The 12,615-nt window shown below is 54.0% G+C and overlaps 1 protein-coding gene across 1 annotated transcript; it reads right to left on the bottom strand.

Annotated features, from left to right (window-relative positions):
- Positions 1-7,272: 7,272 nt before the first annotated feature.
- On the bottom strand, positions 7,273-9,186 carry HOXB13 (homeobox B13). Its single transcript, XM_082371823.1, has 2 exons — positions 8,485-9,186; positions 7,273-7,531 (listed from the first exon to the last, which is right to left on the bottom strand). The coding sequence occupies exons 1-2, from the start codon at positions 9,086-9,088 to the stop codon at positions 7,278-7,280; spliced, it is 858 nt and encodes a 285-aa protein (XP_082227949.1). The 5' UTR covers positions 9,089-9,186; the 3' UTR covers positions 7,273-7,277.
- Positions 9,187-12,615: the final 3,429 nt, after the last annotated feature.

The following is a 12,615-nucleotide window of genomic DNA, read 5'->3' as shown; positions in this document are numbered from 1 at the left end:
TAACTTGCAATAAGGCCTCAAGAATCGGATTTTAAAAATGCAGATCTGGCGAATTTTCCGCAGAATGCAAAGATCCGAAGCTCGTTGATAAAGCAACGCAGTCTTGGGTGGGAGAGGCCCGGTCTCTGGCGTTCCGGATCCTTCCACAACACTCTTCCGCCACCTTTCCCTCCACCCCCTCCCCGTCCCGGTCCAGCTCCCCGAGGGGTGAAGGAATGTTTATGGCCTGGCTCAAGTTCAACGCCAAAACCCTGCCTGGAGGGGGAAGGGCGGCAAACTTCAACCGTCAGCCAAAGACCGAGCTCAGGTCTCAGACGGGGGCGACAGACTGGACACACCTAAGATGGGAAGCTGAGAGTCCAGGGGGGTACCGATTCCTCTCTCCGAGAGCTGTCTCCTTATCTCCTCCTGGGGCCTGCGGTGTGCCACCAGTAGCGCCTGCACCAACATTCGGTGCATGCGCGCCTGGGTGGTAGTGGGGCGGTCACAGCCTGAATGGGCAGGAGGCTGTCTGATCACAGCACAGGCTTCGCCCAGCGTTCAGGACCCAGTGAGAACGCCCTTGCCCTCTTCCCTACCAGCTCTGCCCCAACCAGAGCGGAGGTCCAGACCTCTCTCCCTCAGAGACCTGCCTCTTTTGTCCCCTCTCCCGAGTTTTGCTCACATCTTCCACCCGGATTTGGTATTTAAGCATCTTTCGAGGTCCTTCTCCAACACAGCCTTTTCCGGAAAGCCTCTCCATATGCCGTGGGGGGAAGGGTGAATCTTTCTCAGTCTCAGTTCCCCATGTGTAGGCATTTGGCCCACCTTACAATGTCAGAGATCACAGAATACAGTCCCCCGGTTTCAGGTCACATCTGAGGAAACAGCAGACCTAAGATCTGGCAGCAAGTGGGAGGCAGAACGAGAGGCAGGGATCAGTAGGAAGAGAGATAGTATTTCCCCTGTATCTCCTCCAGCCTTCCACTTCAGTGGAAGGTTTTGCATGCAGTAGGTACTCGATAAATGAGTGATGGAACTTGTGTTTATTCCCCTGTGGTTGCACTTATGCAAATCTGCCGGGTGCACCCAGGAAGGGTTGGGTCTAGGGAGTCTGAGTGCAGCTCTGTGACCTCAAGGGATGGCTCCAGATGGAAACAGGTGAGGAGAGGTATGTTGGGAGTGAAGGAGAGCCTTGGATTCCTATTCTCTCTTTTTTTTTTTTAATTTTATTTATTTATTTATTTTTGGCTGTGTTGGGTCTTCCTTGCAGTGCGCGGGCTTCTCATTGCAGTGGCTTCTCTTGCTGAGAACACAGGGCTCAGTAGCTGTGGCTCGTGGGCTCTGGAGCACAGGCTCAGTAGTTGTGGCACACGGGGGCTTAGTTGCTCCGCGGCTTGTGGGATCTTCCCGGACCAGGGCTCGAACCCGTGTCCCCTGCACTGGCAGGTGGATTCTTAACCACTGCACCACCAGGGAAGTCCCCTTCCTATTCTCTTGCACTGGCGTAGACCACAGAGCTTAGTCCTCAGGAGCTCCTGCTTTGGGGGCCCAGCTTAGCCACTGCTGGCTGCGACACTGATCAAGTAACTTACGCTTAGTCTCAGTGTCCTCATTTTATAAAGTGGGTTCTGTCAGTGTGGGGACAGTAGCTCTGAGAAGGCATGGGCAGGAACCAGCTGGGGCTGGGAGGGTTAGGTGAGTCCAGAGTGTGTCTGTAGATTACCTTGCCCCCACCCCAAGAACAACAAGTTAGCAGTGTCAGTGGCTGAGGACATGGGCGTGTGGCCCCCTGCTGCTTCTGTGCAGGTTCTGAGTCCCTGTGCCAGCCATGGGCAACACCTCTAGTCGCTCCTCAGATCCCAGCACTAACCAAGCTTCCGAAGAGGGCATAGGAATGGCAGAAGGAAGGCAGCCATCTGAGACTAAGCTGCACTGATTTATTTTTTAAAGGGCCAGAGCCTTTCCCTTAAGAGTGTGTTAATAAATCATCATTACCGTTATCATTACGGTTAATTTTCACCCAGCTTTCAAAGTAGATGTTTTGTAAAGTATTACAGTTTAAATAAGAACAACAACATAACAATAACATTAATTTTGTCTGTACCAGGATTCCATCCAGTCGGAGACAAACATAAGGTCGTATGGGGGGGCCTTGCTCTCACCCGCCAGACTCTCCCCTGCCGAGGGCGCGCAGGTCCCGCGTGCTGCGAAGCGCTTTCTTTGTCCCTTTCTGCCCAGGTGGCTGCCGGTCTCTCCAGGAACCAACGAGGAGGCGCTCCGCCGAGTGGTCTCTGCAAGAGCCTGACGCCCGCCCTTTCCTGCCCGCCGTGACCACGGAGTCCCCCAAATTCCTGGGAGGACCCCCCCCCCAGGGCTCCCTGAGCGGGTCCTCAGACTGAGAGAGCGGTAACGCCCTTGGCCCCACGAATCAGCTAGTTTACCTTTTTAGAGAGAAACGCACTCTTGGAGGTAGCAAAATGAGCGGGTCTTGATCTGAGAAATAGGGGCATAACACTCTTGCTCTCTCTGCAAAGGCCAGGGCTGGAATTCAGCTGGGCCCCAAGGCCCTGAGCTGGGGCGGCGCCGACCTGAAGGTTCCAGCCTCCGAGTGGCGCAGGGCTCTGCTCGCGCACCTTAGGCTAGAGGAGGAAGGACCGGAGCGCAGCACTGGGTGCCGCCCTCCCAGCTGAGTCTGGGGCGAGGCTCAGGGAGACGGCGCACAGCCCCAGGGTCCCCACCTCGCGGCTGCGAGCCCAGAGAAGTCTGGAGTACCCCCTCCCCACTGCAGCCCGGGGCCGCCTCGTCTCCCCGCCAACCTCGGCGTCTCTGGATTGTCTTCCAGTCGCTCTGGCCCCTCCAACGCCGCTTGGCCTCCTCCCTCCTTCCCGAGGCCAGAGATGGGACCCCTTCCCTCACCTTCCTCCCTCTTCCCATAAAGAGTTGCTGAGAGTGGTGGTAGGGGCAGCGGAGACCAAAGGCCTGACACTTCAAGTTCAATGGCAAAGTCCCCGACCCGACCCTCACCTCTGGGCGCCGGCAGACTGCCTTTCCCTCCCTAACTTTCCGAGGGTGATTGAACTCTTGCTGTTCCCTGTCATTTTAGAGGCAATTTAGGGGAGGGGGACCAGTGGTGGATCTCTTTCTTCTCCGTCTGCTCCGACCACCCCCACCCGCTTTCTACACAAAAGTAACTGGTAGCCTGGAGAGGAAGAAAGGCTGGCATCAGTTCCCCATTGGATGTTTTAAAATCTCTCCCCGGGCCCAGGCCAGCGCCTGGGGGGAGGGGCGGGGTGTCCCACTCGGGTGAGAGGCCGAGGGCCGATCCAGTGCTTTCTCCCGGCTTTCCCGGAGAGGGACTATTCAGGTGGGTGAGAATGTGGTATACATTTGTTTCCAAAACAACGGAACCTCTCCTTTCGCCCCCTCCGCAGCAGTTGCCTCCGCGCTTTATTGCCAGTTTACGGTAACGGGTTCATTTATTTAATTCACGTTTGAAGCTCTGGGGTTTCTGTTAGACCGGACGGGGGCGGGGGCATGGGCACAGAGGGTTTCCCCCGAAGGAAACCTAATTAAAGTGCAGCACTTAGGACCTTGAATAAAACTTTAATTAAGGGGAGGAGGGGGACTGGAGGAGGGGAGGACAGTTGGCCCCGTGTTGGAGGAGGGGAGCCGCGCCTCTCATAGAACTGGGGAGTCTTGATCTGGGCCTTTTTCCTGCCGCAGGACATCTTCTGGTCCTCGAACCACTCAGAGTAGGGGCGGCTAGCTAGGGGTGGCTGCGGAGGGGGGCATGGCGGTGCAGAGTCGCCGGCTTCTGCCTCGCGACTTCCAGGGCGGTGGGAAGCGTTTGCCAGCACGAGTAAAGGACCCCGGAGCCAGAGCCTCGGGTTCGCTCTCCGCTGGGCTGCTTCGAGAACCTAGATTCGAAAAGAGCTTCCGGAGGTCACGTCTATGCACTTCTCCACCACTACCCCCTAAGTCGGCCTCTGGAGGCCTAATAAAATCCACCTGGTTTGGAGTTGGAAGTAAGTGATTTCGGTCCTGGAGCAGCGTAGACGCGACCCTCGGATCCTGTTTCGACGTTTGCTGAGACTCAACCGGGGATGTTCTGCTCCGAGTAAGGGAGAGGGCACGGAGGGCAGCTCCGAGTAAAATTACACCTCGCTGGTGAAAAGACGCCCGGTGTATTTTCCGGAGTCTATTTGTGCGCCTCTGCGTTTATTTGTTCATGAGAATGTTGTTTGAATTTACCTATTTGTGAACGTTATAGTCAACACATTTCAGTCTAAATTTAGCAAAACCCTCTCTCCTGTAGCTTAAAATGGCCCTATTTAAAAAGCAAATAGCTACAGGCAAACACATGTAGATATATTTTGTTGTAATTTTGACACAAATTACTGAAAGATTTTTAAATGGTCGGCCTCGGTGGGAGGGGGTATAATTTGCCTCGGGAGTAAAATTGGTGTTTGGAAAGAGCTTCCATAAAAGGGTTTAATACAAAGCGAAATTTTAAAAAAATTCTTTTTGCACAGGTTCCATACAAGTAAATGAGTCGGGGGGATAAAAGGGGAGGAGAGGGGTTCGCCGCAAATTGGCCTGGCGAGGAAGATAAATATAATACTCCCGTGGAACGAAGATCTGGACCGAGGGCTGATGGCGCCGCAGCCTTGCTCCCGGGAGTCCTGGCCGCCCTGTTTTTTCACTATTCGAGATCGCTCGCTGCTCTCCTAGCCTTCCTCCTGAGTCTCTCAGCCGCTGGACCGATACATTTGCCTATACCCTGGCCCAATTCCAGGCGACTCCGGGTCCCGGCGCTCTCACACGCAGCCCCGAACTCCCCAACCCCGAAGGCCCGACGCCCCAGGCATCTGGAAGCCAGAGGCTCGGTTGAGGGGTTAAAGCCGAGCAGACCGGCGGGTTTCCCTGAAATGGCGAGCTTCTACCGGAAGGGGGCGCCCTTGTCTTTTTAATAGGCCAAACACACTGGTAGCGAAATAAATCTCTAAAATCCCAAATCTTTTGTTTGTTCTAAAATTATTGAGAGAGAATAATAGAAGAGCTCCGAAACTTTAAGGGCTTGATAGCGGAGTGGAGGAGTTAGCGCTCTGGGAGTCCAGAGTCTCGAGGCCCCTGACTCCTTAGGCCTCTACCTACGCCATCTCAGGAAGTCCAAGTGGCAACCCCTCTTGTGGCCTTTCTCCTCCCCATGTACGGAGCCGGCACCAGGGCGCTCTCTCTACCCATGGGCCTATCTGCGCTGAAGTCTCGCTCTTTCTGAAGCGGCGAGGGAGGGGGTTGCACCCACTAAGCTTGAGAACCTGCGATATTAAAAGCTCCTCGCTTGAGACTAAGCTTGAAGGAGAACGTGGAAGGCAGAAAGTAACTTCCCCTGGGCGGGACGCGATACCAGGGAGCTTAAACTGGACCACGGGTCTTGGAAGAATTGTTTAAATCACGAAATTGACACCCTCCCCTTCCCCAAGCACACGCATTCTAAGAAGACCCAGGGAAGGAGGGTGACTGCCCGTCGGGGCCTTTCCCCTCAGCCTCGGGATCCTCTTTGGTAAAAAGATTTAGAACAGTCTTCCCAACTCTTTCCCGGAAGAAGAGCCAGGACCGGGATCCCACCCGACTCGAATTCTTCGGCTGCGGCGGCCAACCCAGGGTTTCCTGGAGAAGGAGGAGCTTGCTCCGAGATGGAGCGGCCGTCGAGACCATGGCCGGGGGCCTCCCTCGGGCTGCTCGCCTCCCGCCTACTCGCTGCTCGGTGGCTCGGATCGTGGGTCCGGCGCTGGGTCCTCTCCACTTCACGCCTGTGCGCTCGATCGCCGGGAGAGTGTCTGCTGGAATCCTCCAGCCTGGGCTGCCGGAAGATCCAGCTCAAACCCGCTGATTTGCTGCGCGGCCAAGGTAGCGAGTCCCACCGGGCACAGGGCCCAGGTACAGGACATCAGGGTCCCCGGCTCTGCTAACAGCCGGTCTGCCCCAGGTTTTTGGAACTCCGCACTGTTCTCATACTGTCTACGTGGCTGCGGAAAACAGAGTTGGCGCCAACCTGCCCTCCACCCACCCAGAATTCAGGGTATGTGGACTGAACCAGCGCAAAGTGAAAAGGAAACGAGTCTGTGCCCATTGTTGTCCCGGCTGCCTGCCGTTCCCCACTCTGAGACTGGGTCTTTGGGCTTCCGCCGCCCGTGGTTCTTTCACTCGAAAAAGAGCCTTCCGCGACTCCCAGGCCTGAGCCCCGCAAGCTCCTCGGTGTCACCGGCAGGCAAGCAGAGGAGGAATGGGTAGCGAAGGAGCCATTTTCTGTTTTTTGTTGTTTTGTTTTTCTCCTGCTGGGCTATACCAGTGTGTTTGGGACGTGCCTACCATGGATAGGCTACTATTCCCTCATTCCGTAACCGTTTGTGCCTGGGAGGGGCTCCGTCTACAAGGCCACAAATATCTATTTCATGCGGCTCCCAAATGCCCAATGAACCATGACCTCCTTGGGTCAGAACCACCAGGAACATTAAGGGAGGGTTTGGAAAGTTTTGGAGAGGAATTATCCAGGCACTTTCTCAAACCCCATTTCTCCGGAAGGAAGGAGAACAGACCCGGGAGGGCAGCTCGCTGGCTTGTTTTTCACACACGGACAAAATTGAAGAGTTGGGGATGCGGACTTCTGAGACCAGTGGGTACAACCTAGGGGATGGGCATGGAGGGAGGGAGATGCACCCTCCAGTGTTGCCCATCCTGCCTAGCTGTCATCTTAGAAAAATGCTAAAGGGGCAACATAGTCACAGGGGTGAATCTGCCATTTTTTGTCTCCTCTGCCTTCACTAGGATGGGGATGGGCTTTGGAAATGGAAGGGGTTCCAGAGGAAGCTCTCCTGCCACCGGTCTCCTTCCAAGTTTATTTGTAATCAGCTCAATCCATGAAAGCAGTTTCTAAAGTGCTCTACAGAGCTCTAGATAGAAAATATGATACTAATTATCATGGCAACTAGTACTGGTTATGGTGATTATTGCCACTGCCAGGATGAATGATTATGACTGGGACAAGGTCCTTTGGGTGGTGTTACCTGGTGGACTGGGCTGTAACTCTGGGCCTCGCTGGCTCTCTGGGACCAATGGGGTACCCAAGCTGTCCCTGAGGAACAGCCCAGGAGCATTGGTCTGGGAAGAGTGTCACCTCTGGGGGCCTCTCAGCAGAGTCCTGGGCCCCAGCCTGGCTGTGGCAGGCTCCTGGTCTCCCCAGGATACTCCGACTTCCTCCTCCCCCCCTCCCCAAGCACAGCCAGGGAGCTCCCTCAAGGAATAGCGCTGGTTTTGACCTTGGCGAGGACCTTCTTCTCCTTGACCCGGCGATTCTGAAACCAGATGGTGATCTGGCGCTCTGAGAGGCTGGTGGCCGCCGAGATCTTGCGCCTCTTGTCTTTTGTGATGAACTTGTTTGCCGAATACTCGCGCTCCAGCTCCCGCAGCTGCCCCTTGCTGTAGGGAATGCGTTTCTTGCGGCCACGGCGGAAGGCGCAGCCGTCTGGAGGGTGCTGCGCGCTCGAGTCTGCGCGGCAGGAGAGGGAGGGAGAGAAAGACATGCTCACACCACCGCCTGGCGCAAGCTCAGGCGCAGACCCAGGCCCCACAAGCTAAGTCATCCTGCAGGAGCACTCAGGTAACCCTACAGGCATTCGTGCACTCCTGTTCCCCCAAAGCACAAGAGGACACCTCGGCTTCCAGCTCTGATCACCGCCCAGCCTTGGAAAGCGGTTTCTGCAGGCCACCCTCACTCTTCACTGCCCTCACACCTGCAAGTCTGCAAACACACCCATCACACACGGCCAGACCTTTGCCCACCGTCTACATATGTCCACCCTCACATGCATTTTCCAACTCTTGGCCATCCTTATAGATACTACAAGCAACTTCTGTACGGGGGGAACACATTTCTACCCCCACTCCCAACACACACACACGCACTAATGCACACACCTAAGCCATGGCTGCAGGAAATCTAAACTTCCCTTTGGAAACTGAAAAACTCATCTGAGAGAAAGTGAGGGGTTGTATTCTTTACAGAACATCCAATTTCTCTGTTCCCACTCACCCCACTGTACCCCGATACTCAATGAATTGAGAGTTATTTGGCCCTTTTGAAGAATTAAACTGGGATCCTGCTGGGCAGGGATACCCTGAGCCCCAAACAACAGCAAAGAGAGCCAAACACACCAACATATTGAAAGGCTGGTCCCAAGGCCTCCTGGGGAGGTCAGGGGCTTGGTGGTCCTCAGGCTTCAGATAGCCCGCAGCTCAGGCCCTCACACAGACCCTCTGGGGCCTCTACCCAGGCTCTCTAACTGCCTGGACCCTCCTTCAGAGTCCTAATAGCCAACCAAGGAGAACCAAGCTCCTCCTCACCAGCCCCAAGTCTCCCTCCACCTCCTCCCAGGCAAGTGCCAGCAGGGCCTACAACCCCACACTCAGCGCCAAGGGGATCCAGAGTAGTGGGCAGTTTACCTGCAAATGCCGCCTTCCAGAAGGGACCCGGTGGGTTTTGTTCTCCCTGGCAACACATCTGGCTGTTCCAGCCACCGGTGAGGGCCCAGGGCTGGTAACTGTCCACAGGCAGCAGGGAGTCATGGCGAGGCTCCCCAGGGGCGCCCAAGGTCTGCACCACCGACACATCCAGGTAACTGGCCATAGGCTGGTAGGGTCCCGGGTACCCCGGGTAGAAGGCAAACTCGGTGGGGCGGCTGGGGTACTCCTCCCCGGCCGCGGGAGTCTCCGCAGGGTAGGCGGCCAGGGTGGCCGCCTGGGCACAGGGTTTCAGCGAGCTCCGGGACACTCGGCAGGAGTAGTACCCGCCTCCAAAGTAGCCGTAAGGCACCGGAGCTGGGGACGCCCCCTGGGGCACCCCGGGGCATGGGTGGCACTGCTTTGGTGGTTCCGCAGAGCCTGGCAGATCCAGGGGGGCGTAGTTGACAGCGGGCATAAGCGTAGGCGCCGCCGCTGGGTGGCTGGTCAGTGGGGAGTGGGCGACCAGATTCCGACTCCCTCCGGCTCCCAGCAAGCCTTCGATTTCCTTGGCCCCGTCCAAGGTGGCATAATTGCCGGGCTCCATGGGGCCGAGGGTCGGCTCATGGGGTGCTGGGGGTGGGGGATACGGGGGGCACCCAGCTCGCTCTCCCCACCCAGGCCCCGGGAATCCAAAGCGTTTTAAATCGCTCCCAGCTCGCTCGGCGCCTGCATTCGCTCAGCCCGGCCGTCTTGACGCAGGAGACGCAGGTGCCCGGGCACGCGCGCTGATTGGCTGCGGCCTGGCGGAGAGAAGCTAATAAAATCTTCATGGCAGAAATTGCGAAAATACTTTACCCCCGCTTTCTCTTTCTCTCTCTCTCTCTCTCTTTCTCCCTCTCTCCCTCTCTCTCTCCCTCTCTCTCTCTCTCCCTCTCTCTCTCCCTCTCTCCCTCCCTCTCTCTCTCCCTCCCTCTCTCCCTCTCTCTCTCCCTCCCTCTCTCCCTCTCTTCCTCTCTCTCTCTCTTCCTCCCTCCCCCCCTTTCTCCTTCTCTCCCTCCCTCCCTCCCTCTCTCGGTTTTTTATTGCATTTGAAAACGAGAGAAAAGAGAGGAGGTGTCCTTTCGCTGCTTTCCAGTTTGGAGAAACCCAGCTACGTCGGGGGCGGGGGCCGGGGGGGCGGGAGTAGTGGAAGGCGGGAGAGGGGACGCGGAGCCCGCCCCACCTCGGTCGCCTCCTCTCCCTCCCTGGCTCTCTGTCTCCTGTGCTTTGGCAGGTTTAACGAGAGAATAAAAAGCTCTCCCTATAAAGTGTCCATCTCGTGGGGGGAAGGGGAGTCGGGGGTGGGGCCGGGAGGCCGCTCTGGGCCTGAAAGGGGAACCCGGGAATGTGCCTGAGTCAGAGGAGGCTGGAAAATGGGGATTAAGGGGTATTTCTGGAAGCCCTTTGCTTTGAGTCCTAGGTACTAGCATCCCAGTTCACTCCAGGTGCCCCTTCCATCCTGGATGCGCAGTAATAAGCTGCTCCTGGGCCCGGGGAAGTGCCTGGGACTTCTCTTCCCCAGGGACTCCAGTTTCTGCCCAGAAAGCTCCGGATTCGGAGAGGGGTGGGAGGGAGAGGGAGCGGGACACGTGCTCCAAAGAAGGAGACTTGAGAACTGGAGACGCTAAACGTTCAGACCTAAAGTGGAAATGGAGCTTCTGGACCTGGCTGTAAACGGGGGTCTGGATTTCCATTTCCCCTATCTGCTTCCTCCAGGCTTTACATTTTCTTAGAAGGAAAAGGAGATGGGAGAGGGAGCCCCAACCACTGGAGGAATTGCCTGAGGCCTCTCTGTTGGGGCCTATTGTGCAGTGCAAGGCAGAAGACCCAAACCAATTTGTTTCACAGATCTGTCTTCAGAGGTTTTCTGTTTCCACCACTACCCCTCCCAAATCAAATCCTTCTGGGTTCACTTTTTCTAGAACTCACAGTTTTTCTGGAGAAGACAGGAACTTTTGCATTCTACACCAGGGTCAAGGCAATTATATAGAACAGACCACCCTGCACTCTAGGTGGGCTCAGCCGTGCCCCCTCACCAACCTGAGTCTGAACTTGAGCCATTTTTTGGGAAAGGGACCATGCAAACTGGAGTTGCCCCACGTTGTAGGGCTGTAGTGAAGATGATAGATCACCCTCAATGAACACTGCTAATAAATGAAGACGCCAAGCATGAAATCCTCAATGGATTTTGTTGTATTTGAAAACAACGTGAGAGAAAAGGGAGATGTCTCTTTGATGCTTTCCGGTTTCTTATTACAGCCTCTTGTTTGTCTGATTATGAAAGGCAGAAATATCAGGATTTTTACCTAAAGACTAAGAATTTTTTTTACTGGTTTTTGCTTGGTAGATGACAGCACAGGCATGAATAGATCCCTAAATTTAAAAAATAGACCAATCAATTCCATTTCTGGGAATATACCCAACAGAAATGAATGTTTATGTTCATCAATAGGCATGTACTAAAGTGTCCAAAACAGCTTTATTTATTATAGCTCAAAAATAGAAACAACCCAAATGTCCGTCAATAGTAGAATGGGCAAATAACTTGTACTATAATTAAAGAATGGAGTACTAAACATCAATTTAAAAAAAAAAGACTGCTACACACAACATAAATTGCACAGATAGGTGGGTGAAAGAAGCCAGACACAAAAGAGTAACTTTTGTATGATTCTATTTCTATGCAGTTCAAGAATAGCCAAAATCAATCTATGGTGATAGAGGTCAGAAGAGATTACCCTGCGGAGGGGAGCTCCTGACAGGGAGGTGATGTAAGGAAGCCTTCTTGGGGGCTGGAAATGTTCTCAATCTCAATCTATATGCCACTTACATGGGTGTGTTCACTGTGAAAAAATTCAAGATGTACACTGGCTATTTCTTCACTTTACATCAGCCTATCTATTTTTTAGAAGGAAAAATAATTGAATACAAAAATTTAAAGAGGGCTTCCCTGGTGGCGCAGTGGTTAAGAATCTGCTTGCCAATGCAGGGGACACGGGTTCGATCCCTGGTCCGGGAAGATCCCACATGCCGCGGAGCAACTAAGCCCGTGCGCCACAGCTATTGAGCCTGTGCTCTGGAGCCCACGAGCCACAACTACTGAAGCCCACGTGCCTAGAGCCCGTGCTCCACAACAAGAGAAGCCACCGCAGTGAGAAGCCTGCGCACTGCAATGAAGAAAGCCTGCGTGCAGCAACAAAGACCCAGCACAGCCAAAAATAAATAAATAAATAAATAAATTTTTTTAAAAAATTAAAGATTCATAGCAACACTGTCTGCAACTGTTCTTTTTGGATATTAGTGTTCTTATCTGTGTCCATGGAAATAAGCAGCTAAATGCATGTAACTCTGCATCATTGTGGAATGCAGAGATGACCAACTCAAGCTTTGCCCTGGAGAAGCTCACCAGCTGTGCTGGAGACCCCTATGTAAACAGATATATTTCAATACAAGCAAATACTATGGGGGTGTTGTTTATGTTTTACTCTACAATTTATTTATTTTTAAAATATCTTTAAGGCACTTTTTAAAATAAATTTATTTATTTATTTATTTTTGGCTGCGTTGGGTCTTTGTTGCTGCGCACGGGCTTTCCTCTAGTTGCAGTGAGCTGGGGGCTACTCTTCGTTGCGGTGCGCGGTCTTATCGAGGTGGCTTCTCTTGTTGCAGAGCACCGGCTCTAGGCACGTGGGCTCAGTAGTTGTGGCGCGGGCTCTAGAGCACAGGCTCAGTAGTTGTGGCGCTCGGGCTTAGTTGTTCTGCAGCATGTGGGATCTTCCCGGACCAGGGCTTGAACCCGTGACCCCTGCATTGGCAGGCGGATACTTAACCACTGTGCCACTGGGGGAGCCCTCCTCCCCAATTTATTTAGCATCTAGTAGATACCAGGGAACAGTTCTGGATATCATATTATTAACATATGAGCATGTGCTACCATTTTCTGTACATGTTTATGTATTTGCAACAATCTATGACCTATCATAGACCTCAACTGGAGTCAGCTAAGGTAAGGTTGCCTACTTATCTGTAAAAATTATCTGTCTCCTCAAAGGCACAATAATTTCTACCTCACGGGAATGCTGTGACGATTAA

The sequence above is a fragment of the Balaenoptera borealis genome, assembly GCF_965194805.1.
Source record: "Balaenoptera borealis genome assembly, chromosome: 20".
Lineage (NCBI taxonomy): Eukaryota > Metazoa > Chordata > Mammalia > Artiodactyla > Balaenopteridae > Balaenoptera > Balaenoptera borealis.
The sequence above is the reverse complement of the archived record's forward strand: the minus strand, read 5'-3'. Positions and strand labels throughout refer to the sequence as shown.

What these genes read in the sequence shown, in the direction of transcription:
- HOXB13 (XM_082371823.1), bottom strand. Translation starts at nt 9,088, where the DNA reads ATGGAGCCCGGCAATTATGCCACCTTGGACGGGGCCAAGGAAATCGAA. An exon ending in CTGGAAGGCGGCATTTGCAG is followed by an intron (nt 7,532 to 8,484) that starts GTAAACTGCCCA and finishes CCTGCCGCGCAG; the next exon opens with ACTCGAGCGCGCAGCACCCT.